Source organism: Myotis brandtii, unplaced genomic scaffold, assembly GCF_000412655.1.
Source record: "Myotis brandtii unplaced genomic scaffold, ASM41265v1 scaffold181, whole genome shotgun sequence".
In the NCBI taxonomy this organism is placed as follows: Eukaryota; Metazoa; Chordata; class Mammalia; order Chiroptera; family Vespertilionidae; genus Myotis; species Myotis brandtii.
In genome coordinates, this window is record NW_005356712.1 from 1,750,994 (window position 1) to 1,767,919 (window position 16,926).

General features: G+C 49.0%; 1 protein-coding gene across 1 annotated transcript in view; it reads right to left on the reverse strand.

Annotated features, from left to right (window-relative positions):
- Positions 1 to 16,926, reverse strand: part of CCDC60 (coiled-coil domain containing 60) — a 56,321-nt gene continuing 39,395 nt past the window's right edge. Inside the window, exons 6-14 of the mRNA XM_014537714.1 lie at positions 16,582 to 16,672; positions 12,881 to 13,112; positions 12,286 to 12,370; positions 9,058 to 9,129; positions 6,452 to 6,514; positions 5,670 to 5,792; positions 3,432 to 3,563; positions 1,683 to 1,872; positions 1 to 102 (exon numbers count right to left, since the gene is read on the reverse strand). Of these exons, the coding sequence (XP_014393200.1) occupies positions 1 to 102; positions 1,683 to 1,872; positions 3,432 to 3,563; positions 5,670 to 5,792; positions 6,452 to 6,514; positions 9,058 to 9,129; positions 12,286 to 12,370; positions 12,881 to 13,112; positions 16,582 to 16,672 (1,090 nt within the window). The remainder of the gene's footprint in view (positions 103 to 1,682; positions 1,873 to 3,431; positions 3,564 to 5,669; positions 5,793 to 6,451; positions 6,515 to 9,057; positions 9,130 to 12,285; positions 12,371 to 12,880; positions 13,113 to 16,581; positions 16,673 to 16,926) is intronic.

The window sequence follows — 16,926 nt, forward strand, 5'->3', positions numbered from 1 at the left end:
CTATGTCCGGGCAGTCTGGGGCCGGACGGGGATGCTGATCCGGTTCTGCAGCCAGTTGACGTAATCCTCTTGAGGCATGTGGATAATGTGTTCTCGCACAAACTGCAGAGCAAATACAACAGCAGCCTCAGATTTGGTCTGAAAGCTAGATTCCTTGGCCTCCCCTCCCCCCAAGATCCTGAAATATTTGTGATTGAGGGTGGTGGTCCAGGATGCCTCCAACCATTCAGACATTCGGAGTTCCTGCAGCATCGTGCTGGGTGGTTCCTTCTAGAAAAAGACCCCTTTCTAGGGTCCTGGTTCAAACTGCAGGCTCATTTTAAGCCTTTTCTGTTGACCCTGAGAAATTTAGGGAGATCAGGAAAACTCAGCTGTCTGCATGTTTCTTTCTTTTCTACTCCTTAATATCTTTTTAAAAAAGTAACGTGCCCTTAAACTTATTTTGGTTCATAAACCCCTTTGAGAATTGATGACAGCTGTGGGCTTGCTTCCAGGAAAGGGTTAAGACACAGAATGTAGTTTCAAAATAGATTCTAGGTTAAGACACCCACATCCAGGAAGTTCTGTGAGGTTCTCACTGGGAGAGGAACATGCTGAGTTTCACTAGCTGGGGCCATGCACTCGCCTCGGAGAATGGGGGGAGCCTCCACATCCCTCCTCCTCTTGCCCATTCAGAGATGGCCCCATAACTGGCAGGTTAAAGGTAGACCCCATAGCTGGCAAGCGGAGGTTGGACAGTTGCTCTGGAGTTGGTTTTGGACTAGCAGCCTTTCCTGAAGGGCCCCTTGCTTGCTTGCTTTCACCCCCACTGACTGCCTGCAAGTTCCTCCAACAGTTCACATTCTGCGCTGCAGTCTTTGCATGTGGTCTTCCCTCTGCCTGACCTGTCCGTTCCCCTGCTCTTCTTAGTGCTGTCTTTTCATCATTCAAGTCTTGGCTTAAAACTCACTTTCCCCAGTTGCTCTGGCTAAGATAGGTCCCCTCTACCTTGACCTTGAATGAGTGCTCCTCAAACTTTAAAAAATCACCCAGGGACTCATTGAAATGCAGACTCTGATTGGCAGATGTGGTTTGGCGCCTAAGATTCTGCATTGCTAAGAAGCTCCCAGGCGAGGTCTATGCTGTTGGTCCGTGGGCCACAGTTTTAGTAGCCAGATCCAGAGGGCTCCTCGTTATGATCGCCAGTTATTTTATTCCCTTGTCCATTTATTTCTGTCTCTCCAAGGCCTCCAGTTTCTCCGGGGGGTGGGGAGGACGACACCATTTACAAAGAACATAATGTCCCCTGGAGTTGAACAACCAAGGTCATGTGACAACCCCTCTTCTACTAGATCAGTGGTCGGCAAACTCATTAGTCAACAGAGCCAAATATCAACAGTACTTCTTCAAAATAGACTCACCCAGGCCGAAAACCAACTTCTGCTCTTGGGCCATGAAGTTTCAATCATACTGTACACGTGCCCGCACGTGGTGTTTTGTGGAAGAGCCACACTCAAGGGGCCAAAGAGCCGCATGTGGCTTGCGAGCTGCAGTTTGCCGACCACGGTTAATGATAAGCTCCCAGAAGGCAGAGATCTCTGTCTTTTATGTTGTGTTCCCAGCACTCACATGGTGCCTGGGTGTTGAAGGTGGTGGGATGAGGACCCCGGGCGCGTGGGGAGGGGAAAGGATGTGGCAGTTACCTCGATAGCCACAGCGACGTCTGGGGAGCACAGCTCCCAGGTCCTCAGATCCTGTAGCACTTTCAGGAGGACGTGGGGCCTGATCCTCAGGTCCAGGTTTTCCCCGAACTTCTGCAGTTTGGCCAGGATCTTTTTGGCGGGGCGGAAATTCTTCAGATCTTCGGGGAGTTTGGACAGAAGATCAAAGTACCTTGGATTTCAAGAAGAGAGGGCACCTCAGGTCCTCCATCTCTCTCTGCCTCTCATGCGATGCCTCCAGGGCAGCATTAGTCTTTATCTGGGGGACTTTCCTCCACCCTAAATGTAAGGGGCCTGCAGATCGGGCACATCTTTAATTTTTAAGGGCAGTAAAAGCTGGAGCACGATTTGCATCTCATTAGAAAAACTAATTAGGGATATACTTTAAAGAGATGCATTTACTATTTTTCTAGAAAAGCTGGCAAGAAAGGAAAGGTAACTGAGGTTTTGAAGTGTCACTTTTGAGAGTTAATGGGGCCAGGGAGGACATGGACTCATCTGTGGGGTAGTCTCCAGAGTGCAGGAGGCTCTCACACACCAGCTGGAGGAGGAGGAAGAAAGACAGGGGTGTGGGGAGGGGGGGGAGATGGGGAGGGAGATAAAGAGGGGAGGAAGTGTGTGCATGTCCCATGTCTCTGGAGAAGCCTGGGCCACAGCTCTGTGTATTTCAGTGGACCTCTGTGAACCTTTCTGATGCTACTGTGTGGAGTACAAGGCTCCTTTGCTAATCCATGGTGGGAACAAGGTCGATTCCAGCCCTGAGGGGGGTCAGGTGTGATCAGGGTTTAAGAGGGTCTTTTTAAAAGAGGGCGGTGGTGGCATCTCTTTAAAAAGTCCCCCGCCCTGATATATATGTATCCATTGTGGAAAAATTTGAAGAAGAAATTGATCACCATACATTTTGGGCTCCTCGTACGTCCCGTTTTATATTTTATGATATATATTTATATATATTTATGTCTCTTTGTAAGCTTCCGTTCCACATTATTAAAATCATGGAAGGGATTCTGGGTACATTTTTAGACTTTCTCATCTTACTCTTAGAGCTTGATTTACTCACCCTGCCAGGATTAGGTTCATAAAATTACAGTTCATCCGACTCCAATTCTGTGCTGTAGATGAGCATGGAGACTGGGGTCAGGCAGGGCTTTGAATCCTAACACTTCCTTGTTCGTACAGTGGGGACTGATGTGCACCCCTCAGCATTTTTGTGGGGGATACAATAGATAATGTACGAACATTGCTCAGGGTGGTGTCCGCCATCCAGTCATCACTCAATTCCTGTGGCTTTTTGTTATACGTATCACCCCTGGGCACAGTGTTCCTGGGACATGCCTGCCTGGTTCTGTAGCTGTAAGGGGTTAAGTTACTTGGGGAACATAGTGATCACCCCGAAGACCTCTGACTCTGTGGAAGTTTTCAGGTTGGTTTGCCTCATCTGCCGCTCCCATAGGGCCGATGAGTTGGTCCCTATTTGCAAGTCTGAATCAAACAGAAGATAAACGTGGAGAACAGAGCTGGTCGGATTGTCTGTGCTTCGGGAACTGAAGGGTTCTTGCCTGATTGCTCTGGAGACAGCCTGTTTGGGGGGCCCCATTGCTGGCCAAGGGCAGCTTTGGAGTGATGCTTCTCCATGTGGCGAGAGCTAATGGGATCAAATGGGATTTTGTAACAGCGGCCCTCCCTTCACCCCCTTCAAGGACCGTCTTATCTGGCTCTCAGGGTATTTACCAGTGGTCTGCGATTTCTTCTGCGTCGCCTTTTACCATGGACACTTTATGTCTCATTTTTGCTATGTCCTTTTGAAAATTCGAGACGAGGACAAAAGAATGGAACTTCTGGAGACCTCTCTCTTCCTGGCGCCTGCATCACAGGTTGTGTGAGAAAGAGGAAGAAGAGTCAGAGCCCTGCCTCCTTCAGCCATCCTCGCTGCCCTTTGAGGTCAGACTCAGACACTTTTTCCTGCATGAGGTTCTTAACCCTCCCAGCCACTATCCAATTTACTATCTGGCTTTGGCTACAAGATGACACACCTCTCTCCAAGGTCCTGAAATGCTCTTTTCTGGCTACAGTCAGTAATTTTTTTTTTAAAAAAAATCAGCCTTCACTCTCTCCCTACTTTTGATTGTATTTGCACAGCTTTCTCATCTGTAAAATGAAGGATAATAATGGTTCCTAGCTCTCAGAGGCGAGGATTACATAATACAATGTGTGTAAAGTGCTGAACCTGGTGCCTGCCAGTCACACAGTGGGCGTTTAACTCATGCCGTTTTCTCTCTTATCCACACCCCTTATCATTTTGTGCATAGGTCATATCTCTCCGAAGAGACTTTATAAATATAACCATGCCATTCACCTTATATGCATTTGGATAGCTTCCCATTTTACTCAGAATGAAGTCCTCTGAGTAACTTGCTCTCTGAGGCTCTGGATTCTTCAGCCCCTACAACATTTTCCAGCTTTATCCCTACCCTTCCCATCTCTTCTCTCCAAGAATTGTATGCTTTGGCTCCTGATCAAAGACTGAGATAAAGTTCAACCTCCACAGCGGAACTGGTAAGGCCTTTTATGATCTGGCCTCTGTTTTTCTCTGATGACCTTGTAAGCAACCACAACCAAGTCCCAGCCACACCTGGCTACTGGTAGTTCCTGACCCACTGGCAGAATTTTATGCTTTGGCTCCTGATCAAAGATTGAGATAAAGTTCAACCTCCACAGCTGAACTGGTAAGGCCTTTTATGATCTGGTCTCTGTTTTTCTTGTAAGCAACCACAACCAAGTCTCAGCCACACCTGGCTACTGGTAGTTCCTGACCCACTGGGACCTCTAGCCTGTGGAACTTTGCTGTTCTTTCCCTGGAACTCCCTGCCTTCCTCCTTTTCCTGTGTCTCCCTCTGGGTTTGAATGCCACCTTTACTGCTTAACTCCTGGGTGACCTTTGACAAGAGACATCTCTGAGCCCACTTTTCTCATCTACAAAATGGGTCTAATAATAGTACCTACCCCATAGGATTGTAGTGAGGACTTAGTGATAAATACACACAAGGCTCTTACACCATGACTGCTACACAGTAAGTGCTCTGGAAATATTACCTGACTTTTTTAAGCTGAAAATAGTGTTTCCTCCAGGACGACCTTGCTGATTGCTGTTGCAGGCTAGGAAGGACACCCTCTTCCCATGTTCCCTTAGCCCCCTGCTCACTTCCCTGTTGGCCCTCATCACTCTGTGTGGTAATTGCCTGTTTACTTTTCTGTCTCCCTCATTAGAATGGGGCTCCCAGAAGGCAGGAACCAATCGCCTCTAATCCCGTGGCCCAGAGCAGCCAGTCCATCCAGGCTGAGAGGGCAAAGGGTCACCATGCAACCTTTGTTGAATGGACAAGTTCATTGGAGTGAATGGTCATGGCAGTCAAGGAGTAGGCTGGGGTGGCAGGCAGTTATTGGGTTGTCAGAATAAAAAAGTTTCCAGTGGCCTCCTGGTGCTCTTAAAATCCAGTTCCAAGTTTTAATGATGACATTTATGGCTGGCTGTGCATGATGCAGCTGTCACCTGCCGCTTCTCCTCTTCAAACTTTCTATGTCCCTTTCAGCCTCAGGACTTTGTATGCACCTTCCTGCTGCCTGGAATGTCCATCTATCCTCTCACCACCCCACCAGCTCTTCCTTATCCTGAGTGAGGTCTTTCTGGATTACCTGACCTAAATGAAGTCCCCACGGTTTCTCCCTCTCTCAAAGCACCTGTCCTTTTCCTGTATAGCAATGATTATAATTTGTACCTATATGTTTATTAATTCAGTTAGTTTGTTTCTGCCCATATTTCCCAGGAGAGACGATAAGCTCTCTGAGGGCAGAGAACGCATCCCTCCTGTACCCTGCTGTAGCCTCAGCACCAGCACCCGGCATCGTGTGGGCGCATAGTAGGTGTCAGATGGATGTCCTTTGAGTGAGTGCATCTGCATGTGCCCTTACTTCATGAGGATTTCTATCTTGTCCTGCAGACAGAAGCCGGCCTCCTGGGCCACATTGTAGAACTTGGCCCTCATGGTGGTACACACACTGGTCGTGCAGTGGATGAGGTCATGGTAGGTGCGGCTGTGGACACAGACAAGAGGGGTTTGGGGGATCAGGGCCAAGAGACAGACCCGTGAGTCTGGCCTCTCTGGGCCCCACAGTGCTTTGCAGTGGGGATTCCGTGCACCCACCGGGGCTCTCCGCCCTCCCCTGGAGCCTCCCCAGCATCACCGTGGATGTAGGAAGGACAGATCTTCCCGACAGCATCAGGCTGGTGGTGCCAGGCTCATGAAATGAGCCCACAGAGAGACATCTGGCCACTTGAGCCCAGCAAATGTTAAGGACCTTGAGATGAGGATGGAATTTGGAGCTGGGAGATCCAGGTTCAAACTCCGGTGCCACGCTTCTTAGCTGCGTGGGTTGGGCAGGCCATTTCATTGGCCAGGTGTCAGTCTGCTTCTCTGTAGTATGGGATAATGTTGTCACCTCATAGGATTGCTTTTGAGGAATAAGCAAGATAGTGAATACGGAATGCTTTTCCCAGGGCCTGGCACAGGGGACGAATTTGTTGCCATTGCTTGTGTTGTTGCTCGGCATCTTGACCTTGAGCCCCTTGCCCTGGGAGCCCCTGGTCCTTCAGCTGTGTCTATGGCTTCCGGGGGCCTGGTCCACACTGGGTTATTTCCCCTGGGAAGATGGAGGGTGTGGTCACCACAATCCCTCTTGCCCACCTGGCTTACCTTTTAGACTTCTTCTGGATCGGTTGGCTGTGGGTTTCTCCACTTGTACTGCTGGACCTGTCACTGAAACACAGAGGGATGCTTTCAAGTTGCCTGGAGCCTGTTTTTTACGCGAAGGGAAGTTTCGGGTCCCCTTGACACCTGCTGGCCTCCAGGATTCAGGTCAGGGAGTGGTTCCAGTCACGACACAGGCTATAAAACTCAGTGTGTGTTTTCCCACCTCTTTGCCTTTGCTCATCCCATTCCCTGCCTGGAGCGTCCTTGTTTCTTCTCTCCCTACTCAACTCCCGCAGTGTTTCATGGTCTCCAGCAGGCTCTGCTTGCTCTGACTCCCCTGGTCCACGTTGACCTTCTGTCTGCCTAGTGGCAGGATGATGTATTTTCTGGATCCCAGTTTCTTTTGAATAAAATGGGTCTCCAACTGCAGGATAAGTTCATTGTGGACCCTTCCGTCCTCCCGTCTACACCCATGAGCTCTTAACCTGGGGCCGAGGGCAGACTTGGTGAAGGGGTGGTTGAGTCCTCCTCGTCATGTTGTCCTGGGTGTTCCTGACCTGAGACTGCCTCTTCATTTAAGGACTCTCTCCTCTAAATTGGTCCCTTGAACCGAATACCCTCTTCACTTGACTGGAGGCAGACAGAACTGGGTGCAGAGCCCAGCTCTGGTCTGTGGGCAAGGAACTCGCTCCGGAATGTCAGTTTCCTCATCTGTGCCCAGTCAACTCCTCGTACCATTTGCCCCTTTTTTACGTGGGGGCTGGTTTAATGCTTTGAGTGGCTGCGTCTTCCTCTGACTTTGCCTGGCTGGGGCTCCTGAGGAGTGGGAGCAGCTCCCTTGCTCAAGCCCATCCCTTCTCTGTGCCTTCTCCCAGGTCCTCCTTTGGTGACCCAGGCCTTCAGCTCCAGGGTCTAGCACCTTCTCTCTCACCCTGTCTTCCTTTGTTTATTCCAAACGCCTCAAAAATGGACTCGACTGCTCTGTCTGTGTGGTTCTAGAGGGCAAGAATTTCTCATATCCCTCTGATATGTGACTAATCCTTTCCTTTTGGCCTTGTGACCTCTGGGACTCCTTTAAGGAGGCAGGCCTGGCGTTCTCCCAGACCCCTCTCCATAGGAAAGGTCCTGGCCTTTTCTGCTTTTCCCAGAGGCTCATGGGACTGGACCTAGAGGTTTTAGGCCTGGCAGGTGGTGGAGCAAATGCTACACTCAACTAAGGCAGAGCCCCAGTAACAATACCCAGAAGGCCCTGTGTTGGATTCCACCAGCTGCCTCAACCCTCCAGACGAATTATTTGGGGAAATGTGCTGGCTGTGACCTTCCCCTTGTAGATGACTTTCTTCTTTTCTAGCAGTGTTATTAGCTGTGATCAACAAAGAAACACACAGAAATACAAGCAACAAAAGATCCTTTTGCCTGCCTCGGTCTCCTTTCCCTAGTCTCTCACTGAGTTTCAGCCATCCTGGTCTTCGCTCACTGCCTCTAAGTTGCTCCCTGTCTCAGGCCCTTTGCACATGCTTTTTCCTCTGCTTGGAACACCATCCCCACCTTTCACAGCCACTCAAGCATAACAAGCTCAAGCATGTTAAATGAGGCATGTGGCCCACTGCCACAAGTTTGACATGCTTGTATAGTTCTGATCTCAGCTTAAATGTCAAAGTCCATCTTGGTTAAGACCCTGGTGCTCAACATTCAGCCACAGTCATGATTACAGGGCTGACTCTGGGGGGTTATTTGATACATGCATGACTGTCCCATTTATCAAATGGGACCAGCGACTCTTAACCATGGACAGGATTCAGAGTCCATAAATGCGGATGGAAAAAAGTCATACCTTTATTTTAACTAGCCGTGTGCAGGAATGGAAATCACAGGCATTTGCACATCGTATGGCAATTGTGGAGGCTGTTTTGAAAAATCATTTACCCTCGACACTAATCCAAAATTACGGTCATTCCTAGAGCGGCCGCTCAGCCTTGTTACATGGTGCGTTTGCTGAAGAAGCTCACAGATTTACTACATCCCAGATGCGGCTGTAATATCATAGTCCATCTACGATCTCAGTATAGATTTCTTTGTAAACCTTGGTGATTTATCACTTGCATCTGGAAGGATCCATAGGCTTCCTCCTACTGCTTATGGTGACTGCTTATGGCGACCACAGTCCAGACCATGAGATCCACGAGGGCAGACTGCAGTTGTCTTATTTGCTGCGGAATCCCCCCAAAACCTAGCACAGTTCCTGGCCCAGAGTGGGTTCAATGAATATTCTTGAGATGAATGAATGAGATGGGGGCAGATTTCCCCTTTCCCATTATAACTCACCCGATTAAGAGGGAAGGACTAGCTCTATAACACATCCTCCCTTCTCCCTCCCTCTGTACTGGAGGCTGTGAACTGTGTGGCTGCATAGTATGCGGTTGTTGGGGAGAAATGCCTGGGTACTCAACCCGGGCCAGGGAGTTAAGGGGATTATTTCTAGTGAAGGAGAAAAAAGCTGACCCTCTCTGCCCCCCATTCCATGGTCTGGTGAGGAGCCGCTGTACAACCGCCCCTGTCACTGAGGGGTGCCTCCTGACCCACCTGCTGTGGGCCCCAGGCCTTCCTACCTGGATTTGAGGGTGATCTGCATGTCTTTATAGGCAGAATCGCTCTTGGTTTGTTTCAACATTGACGAGATACTGCAAAGCAAGAAGAATCTCTTAATGAGGTACCAGACCTATGGTGCTCCTGAGGCGGGCATGGTCTGTGGGAGGACAAAGATTCTCTTTCTGGAGCAGGGCTCCTTAGACTACTGGGCACAGGAGTCACCTGGAGAGACTGCCGAGAATACGGATCCCTGGGCCGTGCTCCCGGGGATTTGCATATATTAGGCCTGGAGTGGGGCCCTCCCCCGGAAGCTGCATTTAAAACCACACACATGCACACACGGACACACGCACCCTCACTTCTGATACGTATGTGCAGGGAGCACATTTGAAACCTGAGAGTTTGTCAGCATACTGTGATGTAATGCCACCGGAAGTGCTTATTAAAAAACATGGTTTCCGCCCAGCCAGCATGCCTCACTGGTTGAGTGTCGACCTATGAACCAGAAGATCATGGTTTGATTCCTGGTCAGGGCACATGCCTGGATTGTGGGCTCGATCCTCAGTGTGGGGAGTGCAGGAGGCAGCTGATCAATGATTCTCTCTCATCATTGATGTTTCTGTCTCTCTCTACCTCTCCCTGAAATCAATAAAAACATATTTTTAAAAAATACGGTTTCCTCTGGAGATTCTGATCCAGTGGATCTGGGGTGAAGACCAGAAATTTGCATTTTTCACAAACATCCCAGCTGATTCTGATCTTTGGGGACCTGTGGAAAACACAGCTAGAGGAATTTAAGAAAAGGCCGTCTTCCTGGATGATGTTATGATCTGAATGTTTGAGTCTTCTTGCCTCCCAATTCATACAGTGAAATTCTAGCCCCCCAAGGTGATGGTTAGGAGGCAGGGCCTTTGGGAAGCGATGAGATCATGAGGGTTGGCCCTCATGAATGGGATAGTGTCCTTCATAAGAGACCCTAGGGAGCTAGCTTGTCCCTCTGCCATGTGAGGTCACTCACAGTGAGAGGACAGCGGTCGGTGAGGCAGAGGGCCCTTACAGGACACCAGATCTGCCCGCACCTTGATCTTGGCTTTCCAGCCTCCAGACTGTGAGATAGAAATGTCTGTTGTTTATGAACCACTCAGTGCATGGCATTCTGTGATAACAGCCCAGATGGACTAAAGACAGATGACAGAGGGCGCTCCGGCCTTGAGGCTGGGGCCTGGGTAGGTTGGAGCCCCCGGATTCCATGTCAACCTTGATGGAAGCCAATTTGATGTCTAAAGTGAGGAGGGAATCCTGATTCTAGAGTGAGGAGAAGCCCTCACTGCCTGTGGCCTCGGGAGAGATGGGAGATTTTCCTCCCGGAGGAAGGAGGAGGACGGGACATTTCAGCGGGTTCTTGCTCTGCAGCCATGGTTATTTTATCATTAAAGCGGACACAGAGGCCACGTGATGAGTTTTGTGCGGACCAGATTCTTGCCTGGTTTTGTCTTTGGCGACCTTATGCAAGTCACTCACCACCATTCTTCTATGACTGTGAGACGGAGCGATGGTAATGGTTAATAAGTGTGTCTCATCAAGGTGCAGCGAGGACTGTGGGACACTATGTGTGTGAAATAAAAGTCATGGCCATCACCACCACCACGACCACCACTGCCACTTGTTGCATGCTTGCAGTATGCCAGGCACATGCTAATATGTGAAATGCATTATATCTCATGAAATGCACAAAAACGACTCATTGGAGTAGACATTACGTCCATAACAATAATAATAATACTTTACCAGGCTGGTATCATTGAATTCTTACTGCAACCCTTTGGGATAGGTTGTCATTGAGCCTCATTTTACGGAATGGGAATCAGGCTCAGAGCGGTGAAACAACTTGCTCAACATCACACAGCAGTGAAATGATGAGGATGGAGATGAACCTTCGTCTGTTTGGTCCCAAGGCCGCTTTGATGCTGCCTGATCTCATTTTATTAGACGAGGAAATGGAGGTTTGGAGAAAGGCTGAGGGACTTGTTCCAGAGCCTCAGGGTTTGCACCCGTGCAGTCGACTCCAAGCCAGTGTTCACACGAGGAGTTCTTACAAAGGGAGGAGGGGCCTTGTAGAGCTGACGGTCATCATTGTTGTCTCTCTTTAATGCTGAGGAATCAGGCAGGCAGGGCCTTGGGAGCCAATGCTGCTCTAAGCCCTCATGCGAATTGAGGCAGCAGCTGAGAAATTCATCATTGAAAGCAGAGGTGAAGGTGCTTGGTGAACTGTAATTACGGTGACAACAATAACCAATAAGTCATAGCCAGCATCTCAGTGGGCTGAAGGCGATGATGAACCTCTTCTGGTGCCTCATTTTACTTTCAGCAAGTAATTTGCTTATTGGGAGGGATCTATACTTGGGAAGGGAACTCCAGCTCTAGCCCGCGTGCTCTCCGAGGCTTTCAGAGGCCAGAAGCTCTGTGGACAATGCTTCCCACTGGAAGGAAGACTCTTCAGGTTCAAGTCTGACCCTCTGAACCAATGCCGCTGGTCGCCAGCTTGAAACTTCAAAGGATTCCTGTGACTCCTGGGATAGACACGAGACTCGGTGAGGTGGCCTCCAGGGTTCCAGGTAGACTCATGCCTCTTCCCATCCATTTTTGCTGCATTTCAGTTCTTTGAAGGTGCATGGTCCCTTTACCAGGTTCTCATATGTGTATGTGTTGCCTAAGGTGTTCTCCCTTGCCACTCCCCAACTCTGCCTGCTAGCTCCTTTTCATGCTGCATTCAAAAATCTCAGCTTGATGTTTATTCTTGGAGGAACCTTCCCTGATCACCATTCCAGACAAGATCAGATACCCGTATTATTTACTCTCACAGGTCTGAGCTTTCCTGCCAGAACACCACCCTCTGTAATTAGCACACAGCCCATACACTTTCTTAAATATTCACTAACAGAATGAACGAATAACCTTATAGAGAATGGTTTCTGGAACCAGAAAGATCTGGATTCCAGTTGTGGTCTTACATTCATCCGCTGGGTGACCTCCAGCACGTTCCGTCGCCTCTCTGAGCCGCATTTCCTTATTTGTAAAATAAAGATAATAGTACCTGCCTTGTAGGGTGCATGTCAGAACGTGGGGAGATGATACCCATGAGAAAAGCACAGTGCTCTGTGCTGTCGCAGAGAAAATGCTCAGGAACTGGGAATGTTACCGTTCTTACTCTGGTGCCCTCTATGTGCCCAGGGGTCGCGAGAACATACCTGGGTGCTGTTTTTTGCACCTCGGAATCCATCATGATCGTCCTCCGGGCCTCCTCCCGAACCATCTCCAGGAGCTTCTGCAGATCTGATGGGAACATGAGCGCTCACTGTCTGGAGGGCTCCCCTGAGACCGGACTGTGCAGGATAGGGCCCACCAGCAGCCTAATATCGCCCCTGCTTCTCCGGGCTGGGGAGCTGCAGAGGGATTGGAGCGGGTCCAGAAGAGGTGGCGCACAGCGTTGGGGAACTAAGTGATGTGTGGAGCTTTAGACACGACTTTCCGGTTACAGGTTTAAAGGATAATGTTTTGTATAAACTGGGCTAAATGAAATGTATTGTTAACATTGTAAACAGAGACGTTGATGACCACCGGCTGTCTCCCAAGGAGAAATAGCTCAGAGTCGCCCAGGTTAGAGGGTGTATTTCTGATCTCCACTGGAGTAAAGCAGAGGGTTCCAGGGGATAGAACAGGACCAGGGAACCCCTGTGTCTCTCTTAATTGAGTCAGGGCAGGAGTGGAGCGGGAGGAGCTCTTGACATCTGGCTTCAAGGCAAAGCGTCAGGGCGGATTGGTCAGCTCCCAGGCAGGACTTACTGATGTGGAGATCCTCGTCTGGCCTGGTGGAGGACGATTCCGTGTCCTCGATGTCCTTGTTGCCTGCTGCCTGGACAGTCACGCTCGGGGGCTCATCTGAGCCGGGGTTCACGGAGATCATGCTGCTCAGCGGGGAGGACCCTGCACTAGCCCGGGACAGGCTGAGTACGGAGCCTCGCCGGCTTGGTTTGCGGCTCGTGGCGCGCTGTGTAGGAGTTTTGAATTTCTTGATCTGAAGGAAAGAGAGAAGAAAGAGGGGTTTTAGAAAGGAAGGAAGGCTTGGCCCGTGTGACTCAGTGGTTGAGCATTGACCCATGAACCAGGAGGTCATGGCTGGATTCCCGGTCAGGGCATGTTCCCTCCTTGGATAAAGTAGGAGTGTGATACAGTGTCCTCTTTGTCTTGACATTGGCCAAGAGCTTGCTAGCCTGACAGAAAGCCCCTCTGCTCCCTGCCCCCCTAGGAGAGAGGATGTCCAAGCTCAAGGATAACGCCTCTTGCTGTTTCCCCTGGCACAACGCAAGTTCCCGATTCTAGAAACCAGGTGTTTTTAGATCAACGTCATTTTTGAAGACTAGACAGGTTGTGCCCTGGGGGCAGCCTGGGGTCAGGCAGTGAGCACTGGGCTCAGAGCCAGGGGACTTCAGGGGGACCTTGAGCAAGTCACTCGGCCTTGCCTCAGTTTCCTCATCTGTGAAACAAAGAGGAGGGACTGGGATGATCTGAGAAGAGCTTTTCATATCTTCCTTGGGTAGGATTTCATTTTGTGCTTCTGAAGTTGCCATTAATTAAAATTCAATTAATAATCCCAATCAGGAAATCCAAAGTGAAGGGCTGACACTCTGATTAATTGAGAGTGGGGGCATGTGACAGGCAGGCTCAGCATCTCCCTTGCCCTTTATTGAGCTGACTCTCTCTGAATTGACTTTAACCCCAATGCTTCCTCTCTGTTGTTTGCATTCCACTCAAGAGCTGTGTTAGCCCTGACCGGTTTGGCCCAGTGGATAGAGCGTTGGCCTGTGGACTGAAGGGTCCCGGGTTCAATTCCGGTCAAGGGCATGTGCCTTGGTTGCGGGCACATCCCCAGTGGGGAGTGTGCAGGAGGCAGCTGATCGATGTTTCTCTCTCATCAATGTTTCTAACTCTCTATCCCTCTCCCTTCCTCTCTGTAAAAACATCAATAAAAAATATATATATTTTAAAAAGAGCTGTGTTAACCAGCTGCTGTGTCACACCTCAGTAGGGACTGCAGGGATTCCTTATACTTCCTGAGAAGTAGGGGTTCCACACTGATGGCTCATGGGGAAACATGTTTAGCTGCCCAAGATTTTACAAATTGGGGAGATTTTTGTTAAAAAACAGGCTGTTGGTCTCTCTTAAAAATGATAAGCCCTTGGCTTCCATCCTCACGTGGCAAAATGAGCTAATGCTGAGCAGAGGTTCTTCCTGTAGCTGGGCCAGAGGATCCCTGTTGGCCACAGACCTCACCCCCACAGTGCTTTCCTCAGCCTTGTTTTTTATTTACTTAGTTTGCCAGGCTCATATGCACGCTGCCTTAGCACCATTAAGCTCTACACAGATAGAAGAACATCTCTTGCTGTGTGAGCTGACTAGAGCCTCTCTTTCACAGTGCTCATCAGACAGGTGGAGAAACCGAGGCCAGGAGAGATGAAAGGACGTGTCCAATGCCACACAGCGAACTGAGTCTCGGTGGCGGAGCGCGGTCTCCTGATTCCCAATTTTGCACTCCCCCACCCCCAGAGTGGACCACGCTGTGGCCCAGAGCTTGACCCACAGACTTGCCCCGGGGAATTCAATTTTGTGAGAGTTCACGTGTGGTGATTCATTCTCTCCTCCTCCGATTTCCCTTGTGTATGTTCCCGAAGGATATTTGTTAAAGGTTTGTGGCTCCTGCTGCTTTTTCTGTGCAACTCTGGAGACAGATGCACACGCCATCTCCATAGCAACTTTCTGTGATAAAAACCAGCATTCTGACTTCTCAGAGCTATGAACACCCTGATGAAAGAGCAAGAAAATGTTGAGACTCTTTATGAGGGCCAATTATAATCATGATACCGTGGAGAATATGCATTCCGAGGCTCAGTGTTTCATAAACAGTGCTTAATAAACAGGCCAGGATTAACTCCTGGCTCTGCCATTACCCAGCTGTGTGACCTCATGCAAGTCACTTAACCTCTCTGAGCCCCTATTTTCTCCTCTTCCATCTGGATAAGAATAGTGCCTCATGGGATTATTAAGAAGACAGACTAGCTTCCTTAGCACAGAACCTGGTCCATTGCAATGATGTTAAAAAGTGGCTTCTAAAAGTTGTATAGCCACAATAATGCTCGGCACTTGAACATTTTTTTAAAGAAATATTTTTATTGATTTCAGAGAGGAAGGGAGGGGGAGAGAGATAGAAACATCAATAATGAGAGAGAATCATTGATGGGCTGCCTTCTGCATGCCCCCCACTGGGGATCGAGCCCACAAGCTGGCATGTGCCCCTGACCGGAATCCAACCTGGGAGCCTTCAGTCCGCAGGCCGATGCTCTATCCACTGAGCCAAACCAGGTAGGGCGGCACTTGAACATTTTTTTAATAAACATATTTTATTGATTTTTTACAGAGAGGAAGGGAGAGGGATAGAGAGTTAGAAACATCAATGAGAGAGAAACATCTATCAGCTGCCTCCTGCACACTCCCTACTGGGTATGTGCCTGCAACCAAGGTACATGGCCTTGACCGGAATCGAACCTGGGACCCTTGAGTCTGCAGGCCGACGCTCTATCCACTGAGCCAAACAGGTTAGGGCGGCACTTGAACATTTTCAAGGTGAGTGTGTGTATTGCTTCCTGGGATCCTTTACTAATGGGAAGTAGACAGGGATGAGCATCATACCCATTTTGCAGGTGAAAGGAAAGGTTCAGCAAACCCTCTAGTTGTATGCTCTCTCAACGACCTTTACATACCTAATATCATCTGTCATTATTATTATTTTGGTGCTTTGTTGAGTGGATGAGTTTGGGAGATTTTGGGGTTAAGAATAGTTTTTGGTGAAAAGAATAGACCTCTTGATATTCTCTTAATAAACACATGTTCTGGTTTATAGAAAACCCTGTCTGTTGAATCATTCACTTATTTTCTGTGTGTGTGTGTGTGTGTGTGTGTGTGTGTGTGTTAGAGATAGAGATAGAGAGAGAGAAAGAGAGAGAGAGAGAGAGCTGACTATTATTGAGTGAGTCCATTTCCTTGTGGTGACATCCTATTGAGCAGCGCCATGGCCACCCCTCCCCTTCTCTGTGATATGGTGTCCAGCCAAATGTCATTTCTCCTTTAATCTCCAAATGACTATCTAGGCAGCGGTTCTCAACCTGTGGGTCGCGACCCCTTTGGCAGTCTAATAACCCTTTCACAGGGGTCGCCTAAGACCATCCTGCATATTAGATATTTACATTATGATTCATAACAGTAGCAACATTACAGTTATGAAGTAGCAACAAAAATAATTTTATGGTTGGGTCACAACATGACGGAACTGTATTTAAGGTTGAGAACCACTGAATGTGGTTCTGACTTTCCCTCACTCAGAGAACCAGCTAGAAGAGAAGAACCCAGTGAGAGAGAAGACTGGAGAGAATGCCTCCAGCACAAGGAGGGGCTGGTCACCAGATGGCAGAGTCTCACGCGCCGTCTGTTACCTTGGGTGCCGTAAGGAAGTGCTCCCACCGCTGTACCATGGACTTGTCTTTAATGACTTTCTTTATTGTGCTCTTGCTTCCACCTGGGTCCCTAAGTGAGAAACAGAAACAGCGTAGTGAGTTTTCCAGTTCCAGAGTCTCGGTTTATTTTTTTATTTTTTAAAAATATATTTTATTGATTTTTTACAGAGAGGAAGGGAGAGGGATAGAGAGTTAGAAACATCGATGAGAGAGAAGCATCAATCAGCTGCCTCCTGCACACCCCCTACTGGGGATGTTGCCTGCAACCAAGGTACATGCCCTTGACCGGAATCGAACCCAGGACTCTTCAGTCCCCAGGCCGAC